The sequence below is a fragment of the Ambystoma mexicanum genome, chromosome 1p (genome assembly GCF_040938575.1).
Source record: "Ambystoma mexicanum isolate Mex_15411 chromosome 1p, UKY_AmexF1_1, whole genome shotgun sequence".
Classification (NCBI taxonomy): Eukaryota; Metazoa; Chordata; class Amphibia; order Caudata; family Ambystomatidae; genus Ambystoma; species Ambystoma mexicanum.
Genome location: NC_090921.1, coordinates 510,892,116 through 510,912,364, shown reverse-complemented (window position 1 = coordinate 510,912,364; position 20,249 = coordinate 510,892,116). Strand labels below are relative to the sequence as shown.

At 44.7% G+C, this 20,249-nt stretch overlaps 1 protein-coding gene across 3 annotated transcripts in view; it reads left to right on the top strand.

The window, feature by feature from the left end:
• The first annotated feature begins 970 nt into the window (after nucleotides 1–970).
• The window catches only part of FSD1 (fibronectin type III and SPRY domain containing 1), an 85,264-nt gene continuing 65,985 nt past the window's right edge, over nucleotides 971–20,249 (top strand). The window contains exon 1 of one of the 3 annotated variants that reach the window (XM_069649379.1): nucleotides 971–1,110. In XM_069649379.1, coding sequence (XP_069505480.1) covers nucleotides 1,096–1,110 — 15 coding nt within the window. In that variant the 5' untranslated portion in view covers nucleotides 971–1,095. The remainder of the gene's footprint in view (nucleotides 1,111–20,249) is intronic. The other 2 variants (XM_069649382.1, XM_069649381.1) reach the window with 2 other exon arrangements.

Genomic DNA, 20,249 nt, shown 5'->3' with positions numbered 1-20,249 from the left:
ATTTGACCATGGGGACGTGTCTGCGGGAGACCACGTGGGGGAGAGAGAATAAAAGGGAGACAGGCCGCGAAGCGTTACTGCTCCAAGACAGATAGTGATACGTGTGTATCTCAGTTATTTCCCTGAGTGCGGGGCCTGCATGGTTCTGCTTTCCCCCGCCCAGTATCACAGTTAGCTCCCTTTAGACCATGTTTCAGCCTACGTGTGATAGTTTCCATGACTTCTCTTTGGTAGGCTCGTCGAAGGATTTGTTCAGTCGGCACCACATACCCTGACCAGGTATCTGGGTGTCATGCACATATGAGGGGATTTTTCATTTATGTATTTTTATTTCTATTAATGGTGGCACTGGAATGAAAATCGTAAACTGCTTGCTTCGGTCCTATTGTGCATACTGTGCAGGAACGTCACTTTATATATAGTTATTCACTGTCAAACCAGTCCACGGTGTTTTGCAACCAATCCAATATTTTCTTTACATTGTGATACGTGTGGGCCAATATTTGAACTGCAAAAAGTAAAACTAGAAGTAAGCAATGGAAAAAAAAGTACTGGATACATTGTTCAAGCCTGGAATGGGACAATACCTGTAAATGATGGCACATATACATAACGTCTTAGTTTCTGTATATAATTATGTCGAGTCTTTACAGTACAGTAGTAGCCTAAAACAATCACATATTATTCAAAGTACTGAATAATACGTTGAGGCAGTCTGCTAATTATTACATTGCTACTGTTGCACACATTATGAACGTCACTTCAGATTTCTATATAACTACATTTCTCTTCATGCTGGTATAATTAACAAAGAAATGAGGATGAAGCAGCGTCATATAAATAAATCCCTGTGCTTTATTGAATAAATCGTACCAGTATTACGCATGCCCAGTTCACAGACCTCTGAATACCGTGTGTACTGCCTTGTTTCCCACGACTTCGTTTCCCGTGATGCTCAGGGTGCGCGGCTGCGCAGTAAGTTAAACTGCTAGTGGCTGCTGCAGCTTTGTTGCTGCCGCAGAACTAGCATCACTGGGTGTGTAAGAAAAATTGTGCATCCCGCAGGTGGGAGCCTGTCCCGGGAAGCACTGCAGGATGGGGGAGCAGAAGGTAAGGGGAAGAGGATACATACGTTACCCGACGGGGAACTTGGAGTTGATGCAGGGAGGAGAGGGCGGCTGGGACCGAGGAGGGAAAGCACAAGACGAGGATGGAGGTAGGCGATGGTGCTGCGGGAATGAGGACCAAGAGGCAGCCAGTGCTGCTGCAGCGCAGGGAGTTTAGGCTTTGCGGGTAGATTATAAAAACATGAATTGTTGCGGTGAACGAGGCAATCAGCTGGGAAGGAGTGGGGTGAATGGCATGGGGGAAAATTCACAGGATGGAGTAGGTTTGATCAGTGGACGGTTTGCTAAATAGATCGATGCATGACACAGCAGTAGGAAAATTGTTGTGAAGCTGGGAGCAGATGCATCATGGAAACTGACGTGTTATCTCATTTGTATCGAGCCTAGTGCCATTGAAATGGCCTCAAAACGCTGTAGGTGAAAGACCTTGGAGGTCCAAGGTATGAGAAATTGTTCAGAGGAGTTTAGAATGTGTGCATGTATTTTAACCAGTATGAAGGTGAGTAGGGGTGTCTAAGTATCTGCTAGTGACGCATGTAGAACTGGCTAGTGGATGGGTGCAAGTCAAGGAGACTGATTATTTGTATAGCTAAACTGAATTTTTGGTGAGGGACTTAGCTATATTCTAGAGGCAGAGGTAATGTGCGATATGAGATCAAGGGCTTTACGTTCCCATGAGTCATAGCAGATTACTTTTTTTTTGGGGCGTAGTGCAGGTCCTGTCATGCAGGTCTACGGGAATCCTTTCTGTGCGTGCTTAGTACTTTCTTGGAGTCTCCTCATGTGACTCATTGATGACCCCGCCTACCTGTCTGGGGTTGAGTTCGGTCAGTAAGGACGCAGTAGAGGAAAACCAGGTCTTCAGTGCCTTCCGGAAGGCGAAGTGATCCTCTCTGCGGCAGATGGTAAAAAGGATAGCGTTCCATATTGTAGGTGTTTGGATGGAGATGGTGGATCCCCCTATTCTGGACAAGTTCACTGAAGGGATTAAAGGAGTAGAGCGATGCGTGATCTCAGGTTTCTTATTGGTCTGTAGAGGGTGAGATTGTGTTGTAGATATTCTGGGCCTGTGTTGTGTAGGTCATGGTGGGGGATGCATATAGCCTTGAAGGTGGACATCTACCTGACAGTGAGTCGGTGATGGACACGGATGGCGAGTGTGATGTGCTCTGTAGGGCCTAGGGCCAGGAGGATTCTTGCTGACCTTTTGGAGTTTTCTGAGTTGAGATGCAGGGGCACCCAGGTACATACCTGCCTACATTTGAAAATCAAAAACCCTGAGAGTTATGCCCCGCCCACAGTCACAAACAACTCCGCCCATTTGCACAGGGCCTGCCCACCTGTCAAAATGGTAAACTCAGCGGTTGTAGCTGTCATTAGAAACACTTTGCAGTTTGCACTTTACAGTGGAATGCAATAAATGTGAATGTCCAAGGACATGCATAACCACCCAAATTTGCGTATTGCATTCCATAAAAGCAATACACACACAAAACCAAGAGAAGGTATTTTCTTCAAATAATATTTTTGAAAACGTTAACATATGTGCATGTTTTAAGCTCCAAGAACCCATACAAAGGTTTTGCCTGGATCTTGCAGTACTGAAATTGGACATTTCCCCTTAGTTGTTATTTTTCACGAGGTTATATAGTGCGACGGAGAGGTGTTCAGCCTGCAAACCTGATGGCTGTGGGTCAATCCCTGAGGTCGGCTAATTCATGAATTCAAAGAGGACCTTCAATGTTTCTCATTTTAGCTGGGAGGGGACCGAGTCCACCCTCTGAAAACAGTGGGTGGACTCCGTCCACACGTGTGTCCCCTCAACTTAAGCCCTGGCAAACTAGCCAAAAAGAATGGAAGCTGAAGGAATACTGCTTTCAATCCGGTGACATTAATGACACAGGATTGAAAGCAGTATTCTGTGTTTTCTTTTGCTTCAGCTTTCAATCTTTTTGGCCAGTTTGCCTTATGTGACTAAAACATAAGGCAAACTGGCCAAAAAGAATGAAAGTTTAAGCAAAATAAATGCGGTAATACTGCATTTGCGCCGTTTCCGGATCCTGTCCAATCCTCCATCCGATTTGGCTGCAAAAGACCGCTGCCGGTAGCCAATCGGATGGAGTATTGAACGGGACACAAAAACCCGGAGACTCTAGGGCAGAGGTCTTCAATCTGTGGGGCGCGCCCCCCTTGTGGGGCGCGTCACCATGCCTGGGGGGGCGTGATGCCTTGCCGAAGAAGGAAAAGAGGAGCACTTTTTTTTTCTGCTGCACTGAACTGAGCATGTGCAATGGGGAGCCCCTGGCTCCCATGCACATGCTCAGCCAGTGCGATGTGGTGGGGGCGTGGCCATGAAACAGGAAATAAACGCAGCCTGGATGCACGCTTTCCTGCATCTGGATCGCGTGTCCTGCATCTGGATCGCGTGTCCAGTTACCTCTTCCCCTTTATTTTTAACGCGGCTCCCTGTGGAAATCTGCCACAGGGGAGCCGCGTTATTAATGCAGCGCCGGTCCCCCCTGCGCCCCTCTCCCACTGTGTCCCCCACATTAGGGGGCATGGAGGAGAGAAGGCGAGCGGGGGACCGAAACTGCTCTGCTGGTGTTTTTTTACAACACGGCTCCCCCATGGCAGATTGCTGGAGCCTAGCAATCTGCCATGGGGGAGCTGCGTTATTAATGCAGCACCGGTCCCCCCCCTGTGCCCCTCTCCCCCTGCGTCCCCCACATTAGGGGGCATGGAGGAGAGGAGGCGAGCGGGGGACCAAAACTGCTCTGCTGGTGTTTTTTACAACACAGCTCCCCCATGGCAGATTGCTGGAGCCCAGCAATCTGCCATGGGGGAGCTGCGTTATTAATGCAGCACCGGCCCCCCTGCGCCCCTCTCCCCCTGCGTCCCCCACATTAGGGGGCATGGAGGAGAGAAGGCGAGCGGGGGACCAAAACTGCTCTGCTGGTGTTTTTTACAACACAGCTCCCCCATGGCAGATTGCTGGAGCCCAGCAATCTGCCATGGGGGAGCTGCGTTATTAATGTAGCACCGGTCCCCCCTGCGCCCCTTTCCCTCTGCAACCCCCACATTAGGGGGCATGGAGGAGAGGAGGCGAGCGGGGGACCGAAATTGCTCTGCCGGTGCTGTATTAATAACGCGGCTCCCCCATGGCAGATTGCTGAGCTCCAGCAATCTGCCATGGGGGAGCCGCGTTGTAAACAACACCGGCAGAGCAGTTTCGGTCCCCTGCTTTCAACAGTACTCCTGATGAAAAAAGTAAAGGGACAATGGGTGATTCCACCTCGACCCCTGATGCTGAGCACCAGAAAGTGCATCCAGCATCTCCACAAATAAGTGCAACTGATAATCTCATTGCGAAAGAAAACCAACCATGACAAAGAGTGCAATATTGTACTCGCTGCAGGCCGGTTGCGATATGTGGTAGAGCACTGTAGACTCGGCACAGTGTGGCAGCCTATCAGTTACCATGCCTTGATGTTTTATAGTGCTACCCGTTAGTATCTAAAGCCCATAAGAAGTCAGCACCAGAGATCTGTGAAGGGTTATCCGGCTCCCCTTACCAGGCTCCAAAGCACGATTTCTATAACCTGTCCGCACTATGATTTCATGCAGCTTGGGACTGGATCATGTAGCCCTTAGCTCTAAAGTAAGGAGAGATCAGATGGACCTGTCACCAGATATGATAGTCGTTATGAATGATTTCTATCTCTCTTCTTATGTACATCCCCCAACTTGAAATGGGCAAGAACCTCCTTACTAAACCCTTAGCTCTACTTAAAACTCCTTGAGCAAAAGCTGCTTTTCTGCCTATCTCTGGACAACGATTTTTGGATCACTATTTTGTAAAAACTGCGGCAACAAGTACCAAACTGAAATCTCTACCATCGGTTCAAGGCAAGACAATGTTGGCTCATTCGGTTATGCTGGCACAGGATACTTTTAGAGGCCAAAAAGATCTGACAGACATTAGTATCATCGAAATTGCTGAACAAGCTGGGGAACATTATGCGATTCAGGGGCAAACTCTGTTCGACAACGCAGATACCGTGGCCCAACAAACGGGGGATGCATCGTTACCCGGCTCCCCGTCAGATTTTACCAATTTAATTGATAGGTATTCCATTACCAACTAACCAGATGGCCATGCCCGAGTTTACGATGTTTGTTTCCCTTAGGCCAGTGTTCAACACGAAAATCCTACTATGCAACACACACGCTCGGGGAAGTCGACGAACAAATCCGTCTGACCCACCCGACGGTTTCTGCCCTTAACATGGTACTGAATTCTTGTGTATCTCTCTGATAACATCTGGGTTGAGCTAAAGTCAACAAACTCCCTGATAACAGCAGCAAACAGCAAACTTGATTCTATTGGTTCTGACTGGGGTTTTCATCCAATGGAACTGGTCCGGCTGCATTGGGTGTCCCTCCTGGGGGGACACGGACTATGCCAGTGAATGTGGTGGATTTAATTGAAATAATTGAGATTTATGACACTACTATTCCAAAGGTCCCTGGACAAACACCTATTAATAGTATTCCGCCTTTGTTAAAGTTCATCCCCACCTCGGAAAACTTGTCGGGGGAACGATCTGTCCCTGTGCAGGTTCCCTTGGTTGGCGGGGCAGCTGCTGAGAAGCCGCCCACCAATAAACCACCTCAAGGAAAACCAGCTAAACTTATTAAGAAAAGACCCTTGCAACAAAAAACCCGGCAAAATAACTTAAGATTGAACTACAAACCCCTCTTTAGAACCAACATGCCACCCCTTTTGGAAGAGGGCGTCCCATTAGATCTGGTAATGAGGAAGGTCTCAACAACTGACTCCATTGCACAGAGTGATCCGGTTCCTCCGGATTTCTCTGTGCCAGTATGCTTACCCCATCTAAATGGAGGACGGGCCTGTCTGCTTTAACATGTATGAGGGTGGGAACATCAGGGGAGGCTGGTCACTCTCTGTTAGGTCTCCAGTTTACCCTGGGAACTATGCACATACGGCAGCCTCCCCACAGTTGTCTACCACTCTGGACAAGCAGCCACTTACTACATCCTCAATCTCCATCAATCAGGTTGGGGATTATTATGGGGATTATTATTATTTTTTTTTAAAACTTTATTTTTCGCGGTTGAGTACAGTACATTTCAAATCAAAAAAATTCAATGCGCAAGAACACCGGCATAGACCCTTTAGTAGCATGACCTTACATTGATTCTACTATATGATTTAGGTCAATTTTTCCAGTTATGCTGTGTCCCCCTTATTTATTTTAGTTCCGTTTGGGGGGTGTTGGCTTCTGGTTCTTGTTACCGTCACTTGGCCAGCTTATGGGGAGTCTTCTGATACCTCCTCTTGGTAGTTTCTAAGGTAAGATCGCAGTGGTGCCCAGATGTCTTTTGGTCTACTGGTGGGGTTAACACTGTTCACATATCGCTCCTCCGTGTCCTGCACATATAGTAGGTCTCGTAGCCATATCTCTACTGTAGGGGCGGCCTTTGACTTCCATAGTTGTAATATGTTTCTTTTCGCCACTGCCACTAATCTCCGGATTTTTACAGATGCCTTTCCAATGTCGCCCAGGAGATATTTTTGTGGGAGAGCTGGTATCTGTAATCCGGTGATGTCGCTTATTTTTTCAGCTATAGCTTGCCAGAAGGATTTTATTGGGGGACATTCCCAGTACATGTGTATGGAGTCTGCATTGTTATTGTCACATTTGGGGCAGGCTGTTGGGACTGTAGGGTCATACTTGGAGATCCGTTTGGAAGTTATATGTAAGTGGTTTAGAATTTAAAATTGAATTAACCTGAAGTTTGAGTTCATGGATATCTCCCTAGTGTGATGGCAGTATCTAGACCATTGGGCGTCTTCTATGTCAATGTGTAGGTCCCGTTCCCATTTACTTTTCATAGCATTCCCGGTTGGGGTGTGTTCCTGGGCCGCTTTGTACAAGCTTGATATCGAGCCGGTGAATCCCTCCGGGGGTAGTACTGTTGTTAGAAATTCATGAACCGGTGGGACCGCAGGGAAGGACGGCCATTTCTTTTTGCACGCATCTTTTATTCTGTAGTACTGTAGCGTAGTAACAAGCCCCTTCCCCACTTTGTTATGCACTATATCCAATGTTGCAAAATCGCCCTCTGGGAATAAGTCTCCTATTTTCTTTTCCTTTTCCGGGTCCCACTTGCGGCACATGGCTGTATCGAATGTTGGTGATAGGTCGGGATGGTGCCATAGTGGAGTATGTGGCCAATATGTGTTGTCGCATCCCACTCTGGTGAACAGCGCCATCCAGGCCCGGATTGTGGGGCTAACCGGATCTACTTCTTTTATATTACCCTTTATGTTTGTATATAATATTGTCCGAATGTCTGCCGGGGCTACAGTGAATTTCTCGGCACGAACATGGGTGTGGTTTTCAGCCATTTCCCCCCAGTATTTGGCGAAGTGCACCTGTACTGCGTGGAAGTATAGCATGAAGTCAGGGGCCGTCAGTCCCCGAGTCTCGTACCACTCACAGAGCCTTGACCATTGTAGTCTCACGGATCTCCCAGCCCATACGAAATTGACCGCTAGTTTCTGTAGCCTCTGGAAGAAGACCCTGCCCAGCCAGATGGGTATCCCGCAGAACATGTATAATCATTTGGGCACCACCACCATCTTGAGCAAGGCCAGTCGGCCGTACATGGAAATCGGCAACTCCTGCGACATTGTGTTCTAGCGGTTTCAAGCATGGCTCATAATTATTGTCATACAGGGTCTGTTTGTCAGTGGACATTTATTATTCCCAGATACCGTGCTGATGTGGGGGACCATTTGAATGCCTCAGTGGCCAGGGATTGCTCTGTGGTTGGCCTGAGTGGAATTATTTCTGATTTTGTCTGATTAATTTTGTATCTGGAGTACTTGTAAAATGTATTTCCTGCATTATTGGCGGTAGATGCCTGACGTACACCATCGTGTCGTCTGCGTATAAGGACAGTAATTGGGGGGTTACCCCTAATCCAGATGCCCTTCCACGTGTGTTCATGCCTGATCTTAGCGGCCATACCCTCTATTGTAAGTGCAAATATGAGAGGGGATAGTGGGCAGCCCTGGCGGGTGCCCCTGTCTAATTCGAAGGGAGGGGACAGCGTTTTATTAGTTCTGATGCTAGCCACTGGGTTATTGTACAATATGCGGATATAGCTCTTGAAAACTGGCCCAAATCCCATCTTCTCTAGTGTAGCAAACATGTATTTCCACGATACAGAGTCAACCGCTTTTTCAGCATCAAGCGTAATTGCTGCAGCGTTGGCTTTTGGGTCTAGCTGTGATGTAATTGCAAAGAATCTCCTCGGGTTCAGTGCAGTTGAGCGAGTAGGAATGAACCCCGTCTGATCTGTGTGGATTAACTTGTTCAAGTGCGGGAGCAGTCGATTTGCCACTGCCTTCGCAAAGATCTTCGTGCCAGAGTTTATCAATGACAATGGGCGGTACGATGCTGGGTCCTGCGGGGGTTTATGTGGTTTAAGGAGGACAGTTATGATTGCTTCCCTCATGGTGGTAGGTAATTTTCCCTGTTCCAGTGATTCCTCCCATGTCTCCAGTAGTCTCGGGGCTAGCTCAGATTTAAACACCTTGTACAGGTCGAGCGGGGTGCCGTCTGACCCGGAGGCTTTGACTGCATGCAGGTATGAGTTGGCTTGTCCAATTTCTTCCGTCGCAGCGGGAGGCCGAGCAACAATCTATCATCGTCCCCTAGTGTCGGTAATGGGAACGAGTCCATGTATGCTAGAAGGTCTGCCTGGGGAGCCGTGTCCGCGTTTGCATATAAGTTGAGATAGAATCGCCGGAAGACATTGTTTATTTCATGTGGTGCAATCTGCACGTTCCCATCCTTGTCATTGATGGTAGTGATATGTCTTGAACCCTGTTCGGATCTGATTAGGTTAGCCATTGCCTTGCTCGCCTTGTTCCCTTGGCCGTACTTCCGTGCCCTTATGGGTTGGGTCATATAGTGGACTTCTTGTTCTGCAAGCATTTTAAATTCTTCCAGCCTCTCTTGTAACTTTTGTAGATGGTCCTTCGCAGGAGATCTGGGTTGTTGGGCCTCTAGGTCCTTCACTTCCCGTTCTACCCGGGATAGGTTTTTCCTCATTTCCCTCAAGGCGCCGTATGATGTTCCCATGAGCTGGCCTCTCAGCCACACCTTGCACGTCTCCCACACAGAGTCCATGGTCTGTACTGTGCCCCTGTTACGTTCGAAGAACTCATCTATCTCCATTCTCAGTGATTCTCTCACCGATTCGTCCTTTAGCATGTCTTGTGGCATGCGCCATATGCGAGTGGTACATTCCTGGTTTTTGGGTAGCATTTTCAGGAGGACCGGGGAGTGGTTAGACAATGTGCGTGGCAGGATTGTGCACTGTTCCATCTGTGGCATCAGTTCAGGGGAGCACAACCAGTAGTCTATCCGTGAGCTAGTACTATCTACCCCTGAGTAAAATGTGTAGTCCCTCTCGAGTGGATGCAGTTCCCGCCATATATCTAGGTTAGGGATTCTTGCATGACTGATAACCAAACAAAGGAAAGTGGGGGGAGTTTGCCTGTATGCAATCTGATTGTAAATCATCCTGAGGGAGAGAGGGGATCCTGCTAAGCAGGAGGAATGTGCTGTTGAGATCTATTTGTCTACCATCTATGGAAGCGAACGAGATAGCTTTGCAACCAGCTGACCCATGCCCAGGGCGCTGGGCTGCTGAACTCAAAACTGGGGCAGTGGGAGCCCAGATTCAGCAATTTGCCATCAAATCTTTTACAGTAGCGGTGGATGTGGGCAAATTGCTTCAAGGTTTGCATGTACCTACCACCTACTTGCCACAGGATCACTATCCTGAGTGGCCCGCCCTGCATCGGGGTAAATCGTATGGTATCCTGCAACATGCAAGAGGATCTGATGTAATGGGGGAGAGGTTGAATGGGTATCCAAGAGGGAGGAGGAATGAATCATTTGTGGGCTAAAGAGAGCTCAGACTTAAGATGTCGTGTGTTCTCTGTTCCAACTTTCCAGTTTGCCTCAATCAATCAAACATCCTGCTGATTTTTGCTGAAATTCCATCTTGACAGGGCAGCTTTTCCGGACAGATGTCACCCCGGATACTAGCATCATTTACCTTCACTCCCCTTTGGTAAAATAACTTGTTCTTTCCCAGTGAGCTGGTCTATTCTATCTGGGCTTCGAAATCAGCCCTATAAAGTTGGAGGAGGGGGGCTTCTTGGGGGCTTGAGAGCCTACGTATTGTGGTCAGACCTTACGAAGATGAGGCTAGAAGAGCTGGTGTGGTAGTGGAACGGGAGTATGGCAGTAATATAGACTGGGAAGCAGTTACGTCAACTTTGTGGCGAAAGCCAGTGCCATAATCGACTAAGAGCTCTGGGTACGGGGATGAGAGAGAGAGATAACGTTTTGCCTTAAATCCTGGAATACTCGTGGGAGCAGACCTCTTTTTACCAATCCCTCTTGCATGGGTAAGTTAAGAGAGGCAAATTGTATATATTTACAAGAGACTTGGTTGACTAGAGCACCAGTTTTGGATGGCTTCCAGGTGCTCACTCAACCAGCAAAACCGAGTATAGGTGGCAGAGCATCTGGGGGTCTGTTAATTGCAGTAGACAATGCCTTGTGTCTGGCCGGGGCTTCTGTAGAAAACTACCATTTGCTGCCATGGGGGTTGATATCTGGGACTCTGATTGTGCACTGAGGTTGTTGCTAATCAACATATATTGGCATACGGGAATCCTCAAGATTATCCCTTTTGCGAAAGCAGTAGGTGAGTGCATTGATGAGTGGTCTTCTAGGTATCCTAATTGCAGAGGTATTGCAGCAGGTGATTTAAATGCCAATTGCCTGTTCCAAAACTCTGCATGGGAACTGCGTGACTCGGTAGTAGATTGTACACCAAATGTCAAGCTGGTAGATACTGGTATTTTGGGCTAGGGGTGTTTGGGCTGCAGCGTCTTGTGGGCAAGGCATCTAGTCAGCTAAACGAATCAGACTGGCATACCTAGCATAGAGGGAGTAGTTCCTCTCTATTGAACTTCATCTTCACTGATGACTACTTGTCGAACTGTTGTGTCTCCTACTCTGTGTTTAAGAATAACTGGAGTGACCATTGTATATTGACGACGGTATTTGACATGGTTTTGGTATCCAGAGAATTTAGAAGCCAACCACATTTAACCACAAATTCGGCTGGCAAGGCAATCCGCTGGTCCGATTCTAACATTCACTTCTTAACCCAAAACCTCAATTCTATGATGAACAGTACCACCCTGGCCTGGAAAATGGGTAATTGCAACCTGGAGGGGACCTAGAGTTTTATCTGCAATCTGTTATCTGGAGTGCGCTCTCTACCGAGATTTAAGCCAAGTAGTTTAGCCAGACCCGTACAATAAAGATCTAGCTTATGCTAAAACCAATATGAGGAGGGAGATGAGACCACTTCGTGGCCCTATTGGAGATGGTCTTGCATGTTTTGTTCTCATTAAAAAAAATGTAACAATTATAAAAACGACTGTATAGCAGCTAAAGGCATGTTACTACAGCACGATGCAGAAACGATGCATGCTTGGGCTTCTGATTAACTCTCGTGTGATTGCCTTCTGGTCACTTATTAATGGCCAGGACCCTATTTTTGTAGTTATACAATGAAAATCCCAAACCAGAGTCGGAATGGATTCCCTATTTTGAAAATATATTTGGGTCTCCAGATAACAATACTACGGTAGACCATGACCGTAACCTGTTTATAAGTGGCAACCGATGTTGGAAATCACAACTATTCACTCCCTTGTAAAAAGATGTAAAAAATCTCGAGCCTCCGGCCCAAATGGTCTAACTAATAATACTCTCAAGGCTGATCAATTTAACTGGGCCACTCTGCTCTATTTACAATTTGGAGACATCATCCGTATGGGAATTACTCCTCCCTCATGGAGTACGGCCCATGTAGTTCTTATTTTTAAATGTGGCAGTAGGGGTAATCCCAAAACCTATTGCCCAATCTCCTTAATATACGCTAATTGTAAGATCCGGCATTTCTTTTCACCCATTTGTAACAATTGGCTTCATCAGCACATTTGTTAAGTAAACTACAGACCGGTTTCCTCAAGGGACATTCCACCAATGTTAATGGCCTAGCTGTTAAGTGCATTCAAGAAGCTGCCTGGCTGATGCCCAAAGGTTGTACTTATATGGCCTCAGACGGTTTATCGGCTGCTTCGATTGTGTAGACCGGAATTGGCTTTGGGCCAAATAGGCTGGATGGGATATTGAGGCTTGTAATGGGGTTTAAGAAAACTGTGGTATACAGGTCCGGCTAAGTCAAAAGGGGACCTCACTAAGAGAATCCGCTCATATCAGGGGGTTAGGTAGGAATGCGTGTTGGCCTCTTAGCTTTTAAACCAGTATATGTCAGACGTTGCTGAATGTCTTTGGCGACGGTGGTCTTATTTCTCCAAAAGTTGGGCAGTCAAATAGCATGGTTGGTTTACGCTGACGACTTCCTGATCTTTGATCAAGCCAGGGTTGGCTTGCAGAGATTGTTCAAGGCCTTTGCTGGGTATGCCAAAGATAACGGTCTCGTAATCATCCGAAGGAAAACCTAGTTCTTGGCATTTGCAAGGAAAGGGAAGAAGAGTAGCCATACCTCTTGGAACATTGAAGAGATGACTATTAAGAACAGTCGTAGTATATTTGGGGTTTTACTTTGAGGCCCATAAAGGCCTAAAAAGCGGTTCGGATATTCTGATGCAAAAGGCAGCTCAAATATAGCGCCAGATAATGAAAATTGATCGTAAATTCAGCAGATTTTCTATAAAACTGGCCCTAATGTTCTTTGAAAGGAAAATCGTACCACAAGTAATTTATGGTCTTGAACTTCAATAATTTTCAAACCATTAGATAGGATTGAGGGCAGGCTGTAGAGGAAGATCCTCAGTGTATGGAAAACGATGTACCACTGGGGGCCATCAGGTTTGAACGTTGGCCATTTCTTTAAGGGCCCGGGTAGAGTGTCGGTTATTGACACTATTCTCAAATCTTGTAGCACCTATTCGGGACTCCCTGTATCAGACTCTTGGTGCTGCTATTGACTATAGAGTTGAGCCCCACAGTAATTCTTACTATATGGCCTTAATTAGTATGAGATGTGAAGCTATCCTGTTAAGAATTGGTTCTGATTTGGAGACACTAATTAACAATCCCTTGAAGACCAAAAAGGCTTTGTTTGATTCTGATTGGGCATTGACTACTGATTTATTCCACTCTAATGCATTGTTAGGGAGAATCCTCATACATGTGCTAATTCCCTCTCCCTTAGAGCCCTCCAGCTCTTTTGCTAAACTTTGTTTTTTTTTAGACTTTTTAATTCTGTTTGTTTTCTGTGTTTATTTCTTTTGGTTATGGAGTTTTAGACAACTCCATAGGCATCATCTTTTTATATGTGTCACACAGAACCCTCAGTGCAGTAGCACAGGGATGTCTTTTAGACTTTCAAAAGGTTTGAAAACGTTATCTGGAATAAACTGCTATTTCCCAGAGAATGTAAGGTGAAATTGACTTTACTAGTCTTTTTAAATTCCCAGACCCAGCCCACACTATCTTCCTATAGAGTGCTGGAGGGGTTACCTAGTATCCTGTGTCTAGAAACTCATGTAGCAGTCAAATGCTATAACACACAAAACAGAGTAAGGAACAAAAAGCTTCACCAGAGCTATTTATTATATTGTGCAATTAATGCGACCCTAACTCTTTCCCTACAGGGAATACACTATGCTAACCCTGCATGATGTTTCTAACCCTCAAAAGCACTAATGCGCCGGCTACCGGCAGGAATGCATGGGGACTATTCGTGCCCTATGTCACAACAATGAAAAAACCTATTCACAATGAACTACCACAGTACATTTTATACATACAATTTTCATACAGCTATACAGCTGTAGGGAAAGAGTTAGGGTTGCATTAATTGCACAATATAATAAATAGCTCTGGTGAAGCTTTTTGTTCCTTACTCTGTTTTGTGTGTTATAGTATTTCTCTGGTAACAGAAAGGACGCATACCCGCTTCTTGAGGTAATGTGTATTTGAGGAAAATCCCTGTGTGTTAGTTGCAGTCAAATGCTACCCATTCCTATCGAAATGGCTGGTAGCAGTGGTTTTACAACGTACTTCCATGATTTTTCCCCACCACGAACAATGGTAGGTAAAAATCGCTGGAGCCATGTTTTTCAAGATGCGGCCTTAAGCCCCTTTGTTTAAACAGGTCCCGGTCTTCTTTTTTCGCCATTTCTTTTTGGAAAGGTACTTCTAGTGTTTTTCTCTGCGCGCCAAACTAGGTATGGCCCCTTTGTTTCTGTGCCTTTGGTGAGCTTCAGGACTGAAGACAGCCTCTAGCGTCTGAGTGCCTGGGGTGGGCAGGAAGTGAGGGAGGTGCCCGAAACTCCCTGTGCTGAGTCTCCTGGGAGACTCAAATGCACACTGGCGTGATTGGCTGGCTGACTGTCCGGCAAGGACAGCCACCCTGCTGGGTGAGTGGCAGCTAGGCTGGAATGAAAGGGAGAAAACTGATTAAAAGACAAGTCTTGTGGACTGGAAAGCAGAGTCGACCACTGGAACAAAAGAACCGAAGACGAGCTGGAAGAGGACGGCTGCTGCAACTCCTTGGCCGTTGGTTTGCCCGGTGAAGCCCTGCTGCAGGTCTCAATTGCCAAGTTCATCTCGACAGAGAAGCCCCTTCAAGGACGACTTCTTCCTATGCGTTGGTGGGACCAATCAACTCGTAAGCCACCTGGATACCATTCTCAAAGCTGGTTAGGATTAGCCAGGGGGAAGGACACCAGCTTGTGTGCTTGATTTACAGCTAATGGAACTGAAGTGACTCCATTTTTGTCCGCGTTTTCCGACGATCCCGTGCAGTGCAGGAGTCCCCCCGACGTCCTCCCTCTTGTCCCCACGACTGTGGCTCAAGAACAGTGAGATCTGCAGGAACCGCCAGGAAACAACGTCTTCTGCTGCATGTTGTTCTTCATATTAAGGTACTGTGCCAGCACGGTTGAGAGAACTTACCTCTCGCAGTGAAAGTTTGCTGAACTTTCCCAACTTGCAGGCCTTAGCTTGTGACCCAACATATGATTCTTTTTCGTACAAACTACTTCTGAGAACTTTGGCAAAGACTTTACCGTTTACTTCAAGAACTATTCTTTCATATCCAAGACACTAGTCCATTGACTTTGGCCTAGGCCTATTGAATTGAATCGAGTCCTCTAGGGACATAAAACTATTTGCACTGCCTAAGAACGCATTTGTGATCTATTCTGCAAACTTTGCCTTTATACTCCCATTGAAATGCAATTTTGCTCCTATTTCAGGGGAGCCTAATTTGTTCAGAAACGTATTGGTTTGGTATTGAAGTGTGTTTGTGTATAATATTAAGTTGCCTCCTTCTAGTGAATGTTTTCTAAATGATTGTGTAGTAAATTAATAAGTGTTTTACCAAGAAACCTTGAGTGTAAGTGTCTACTTGAACCACTGTGATTGTACGACCTCCGTGTAACATCCTTTTACTGCTCACATTCCCTCTTGAGATAAGCCTGGCTGCTCAGATCGCTACTACAATATCTAGTACAGAGTTATACCAAAGGTTGGTTTTGCTTACACCTGTAGTCCTAATTGTATGTGGTGGTCCCAGATGGTACTGCATGCAATTCTGCCTAACACTCATCTATGATGCATCTGTCCCACAAGCATTAACGCTGAGAATCCCTCTCTACTATTCTTTCCCAATTCCCTAACCGCTATTATAGGGTGCTGTTACTTAGGTTTCGCTGGAATTTGCTCGCAACCAAAGAGATCTTACTAGGGAGATGTTTAATCCCAGAGGCTGAGAGCCAGTATAGATTCTGCAATTCTAATTTGGAAACAACAAAGCACTTTGTCCTTGAGTGTGAAGCTTTAACTGCATGTAGGACTACCTTTATGATGCCTTCACTAAAATATCGAGTAGGCTGCAGTGAGTATACTATTTCCTAACAATGTCTTAACATCGAAAATGTACACGAAGGCCTAGCATTATCCGGCTTTATTAAAAGTCATAATATGCTGTAAAGTCTTATGAATATATGTATGTAGAAATCACTACAATGAATGACCACTTAATAAGCAGTGAAGACCCTTGTATTTAGGATGTAAGGTTCTTTTAATAGATTTGATATGAAAGTTTGTTATTAAAGGAAACTTCTTTTATTAGGGAAATGTGCTATTAAGAAACATTTGACTAAGATTGTGTCTGTAGATGTTTTTGAATTGTATTTGTTTCATGTTTCTGCTGTTTTTCTCTAAGGAGAATTGTAAAGGTTTAATTTAAACCAAATACAATTAAAAACATGTATGTGCCTTTTTTACAAGAAAGGGCATTTAAACTATTTCTTGTTTTCATAAGGTGTTCTTATTTGACACATACACAAAAACGGGTTTGCATTCAATGCAGGATTTAACTTGAAGGCATAATATATGACTGAGGGAGAAATTGGTATTCATTCTGGTCTCTTGCAGTAGGCGACTTGGCTCATTTTGTTGTATGTTTTAGGACAATTAAATGGTGACTCCGTGACATCTGGGCATCACTGCCATTTCTCTGGAATATTGTTTGCTGATATGTTAATCCAGGTGAAACCACAAAAGGCTACAACTCCCAGGAGGTTCTATTCTGTTACATGAAAGCCCACGACTGGAGAACACAATGTCAAACGTTGGTGTTTACTGGGAGGAAAAATAATCTTTGAACAAATGGGGGGAAAAAAAACAATATTGTTACCCATTATGTTTGTTGTTGCTGCTGTTTAAACTTTAGGTAGAGAGAGATAATGGTAAAAGTTGGAAAAAAGGTAGGGTAATGGTTTAAAGCTTAACTGACCCACTGGGGGGGGGAGGTGGGGTGGGGGGGGGTGTGGGGGAGGGGGAGGGGAGGGGCAGTGTGTGTGTGTGTGTGTGTTTTTGACTTGTGTGCAGTGAAATGTTTTCTTTGTTGCTATTGTAGGCATTGAGATCACATGTCCATGTACCCTCATGATTTGTCTCGTGTTAAAATTGCATGTCCAAGTTACCATCATTTGATAGGTTTTGCCAGGATATTGGGTATTGGTTTCAAAAATTAACATTTCACAATTCATGTAGACATAGCAAATTGGATCGGTTTTACATACATCTAGAAAACTGAGATTTTTTCAAATATTCATGGCAACAAAAAAAAAAATACAGATTCCCAGTTATATATATTCAAAAATGTGCAATCGAAATTCCTAATGTCTTCGTAAACCATTATTCCCAAGGTTACACGCTCAAATTCATACATTTTCTCTAAACCGTACCTAGTATACTATTTCTCCTAAAAGTTCATGAAAATAAAACGCACTTTTTAATACTGCAATGATCAATGCAATGGAATTAGGATGCCCAACATAACTCAGAGAATTTCCATAGATATAAAATCCACTTCATTTAAAATTGATAATTGGCAGACTCTAAGCATTTCACAATATATGATGTGTTTTGACTGTTCTTAAACAGACTGCAAATATGTGGGGCTTTTGTATATCCCGCCTGGGCCCCATTGCTTCCAGCAAATCTTAATCTCATGCATAAGGATCTATATTTGTAGCATGGATACTGTATTAAATATTGGCGCTCACAGACCTTGTTTCTTGGGATATCTACAACATTATTTTAGCAACACATGCTTCGATGGTAACGATTCGCTATTTAAGCAAACTCGTTCCCATCGTTTTCTTTTTTTATTTTTTTTTTAGCAACATCGGATATTCACAACACTTATCATTTCCAATTTCAATTCAAAGATAACTGATTTACGCTACTTCAAGAAGACTGTGACTGCAGAAACAAAACTTTCATTTTATATAATATTTAGGTCAGAGAGTAGTGTTTCTGGTGGGGACCTTAATATCTTCAAATAGATTTAAAATGTCCTCCTATGTTTTTCCCAAGAAACTAACCATTTTTAACATATCACAGCAATAGGAAATAATGGGTTTCCATATTTCACAGATTGCCATTTCGAATTTCGTGTCAACCCAATGTCTAAAACCATACAATAAACACAGGTTAACTTTAGTCTTATAAAAATGAATCTGTCACCATTGCAAACCACCGATATTTTGCTTGAATTTTATTCACTTTTGTTACAAGTGGCTTCATTTTCCTCTTAACATTTTTTCCGGTCAAAACCTTTATTACGATTATACATAAAGATTAGATGGCGCATTTCTCCAACAAAATCAAGGTTGGTATCATATGATTTCCTTCTAAAATTACCATATCCCCCCGCTTGAAATTGGTTATCTTGGATCTACTAGCATTATTGATCAGATTATTTTCTTTTGCACATCTTTCCATTTGTGTTAAAACATTTGTGCAAACCAATAGGGGTGGAGTCTAACAGAATAATGTAGTCTGTGTATGCTAACCAATGAGGTTTGAGATGGCCCAACTTTGGACGAAATGCCCGGGTTGTATTCAGGGCCTTCTGGATGTCAAAGTGTAAATCGAAAAGCATAAGACCCCTTCGGTAAACTGTGAAAAATCGGGATCTTTTTTTCGATACATTACCTGACATCTTAAAATGTACTTGCAAATGAGGGACCTTGTGTAACAGCACAAACACCTTAATAAACTCCCTGGGTTTCCCCAACAGCAAGTTTGTGCCACATGGTCGAAAGCTGGCGTAGGATTCAGACATGCTGAATGTAACGGAAAATAGTAAATTTTTAAGGCACATATCTGGCATAAGTTATAAATAAAACCATTTAGAGAAGTACTCCTGCCTGTCCTGAACACAGTTTAAAACTTTGGCGGACAACCAGCTGTGAACACCTAGTCCTCTAAAACAAACAATGGCATCACTTTACTTTCAGTGTCTCGGAGTGCTATCGGTCAATAGCTTTTTGGGTTCTAACTCTCTCCCTGTTTATAAATGGGCACTATCATGGCTACGTGCCAGGTCTTCGAGCGTTCCATCTTGTAAGGTGTAGAAAATGTCTGCACATACTCGCAACATATTTACGGTGTTGTCATCATACAGTAAGGCATGCTGCAAAAATGTGTATTTCCCACTAGCCATTGCCTTGTGATAATTTGCTCTTGGTGAGTAAGACCTTTTGTGCTGTGTGTATGTAGAGAATTGAGGTGCAAGTGACTTTTTACGCCTGCAGTAATATGCATTATTTCCAGGTACTCACCGAAATTGCCAGCTTTTGCTATTTGACAACAGCAAATCCCACAATGTTCTACGTATTTTAACATGTTGTCTTTATACTTGCCTCCATAAAATAATAAGTTGGTGTTTTTTATAGCACGTTATGTAGATGGACAGCTTCTACGCTCTAATACTTGGGCAATAAGGACCCATTCTGTGCGAGCATGGGATGGCCTCTGGGTGTTAACAGCAATGTATTTGTGTGAAGCAACGGTCGTGGCAAGCATGTGTTCCATTGTCTCACAAATCAATCCTCACTTAACGTGCCCGCCATGAAAATGAAGGGTGGGGCTCTGTATGGAGCCCTCTTCGACTTCCATAGCGGCCATGGGTAGGCAGTGTGTTGCTGTGGCGTCAATTTCAGATGAATGGGGGAGGCGGCGGGGGGGTGGCAAGAGCAGGGAAGGGATCCGGAAGGAAGATTTCCGATTGGTGTGTCCAGGGCTCGGGTTGTGCCGAACCTGGGCATGGGTCGTCCGATTGAGTCCAGTTTTGGAGCATTCTGATTGGTGGATGCACCCATTTTAAAGCAGGAGTACTTTACTCGCTATGTTTTAAAGTTGGGAGTAAAATGATTTTTCAGGAGTAAAAAAAAAGAAAAGGTTCCATTCCTAATGGGAGTATATTCTAGGCGAGTAAAAATATATTTTCACTGTAAACAGAAATGTTTTCCTACCAAGTATTTCTTTGCAACTAGGTATTCATGCACATTAAAAGATACATTTTTTACCACTTTAGAACAGGCAGCAATAATAGTAGTTTCTTCCTGTCGCACTACCTTTACTACTGGGCCAAACATAT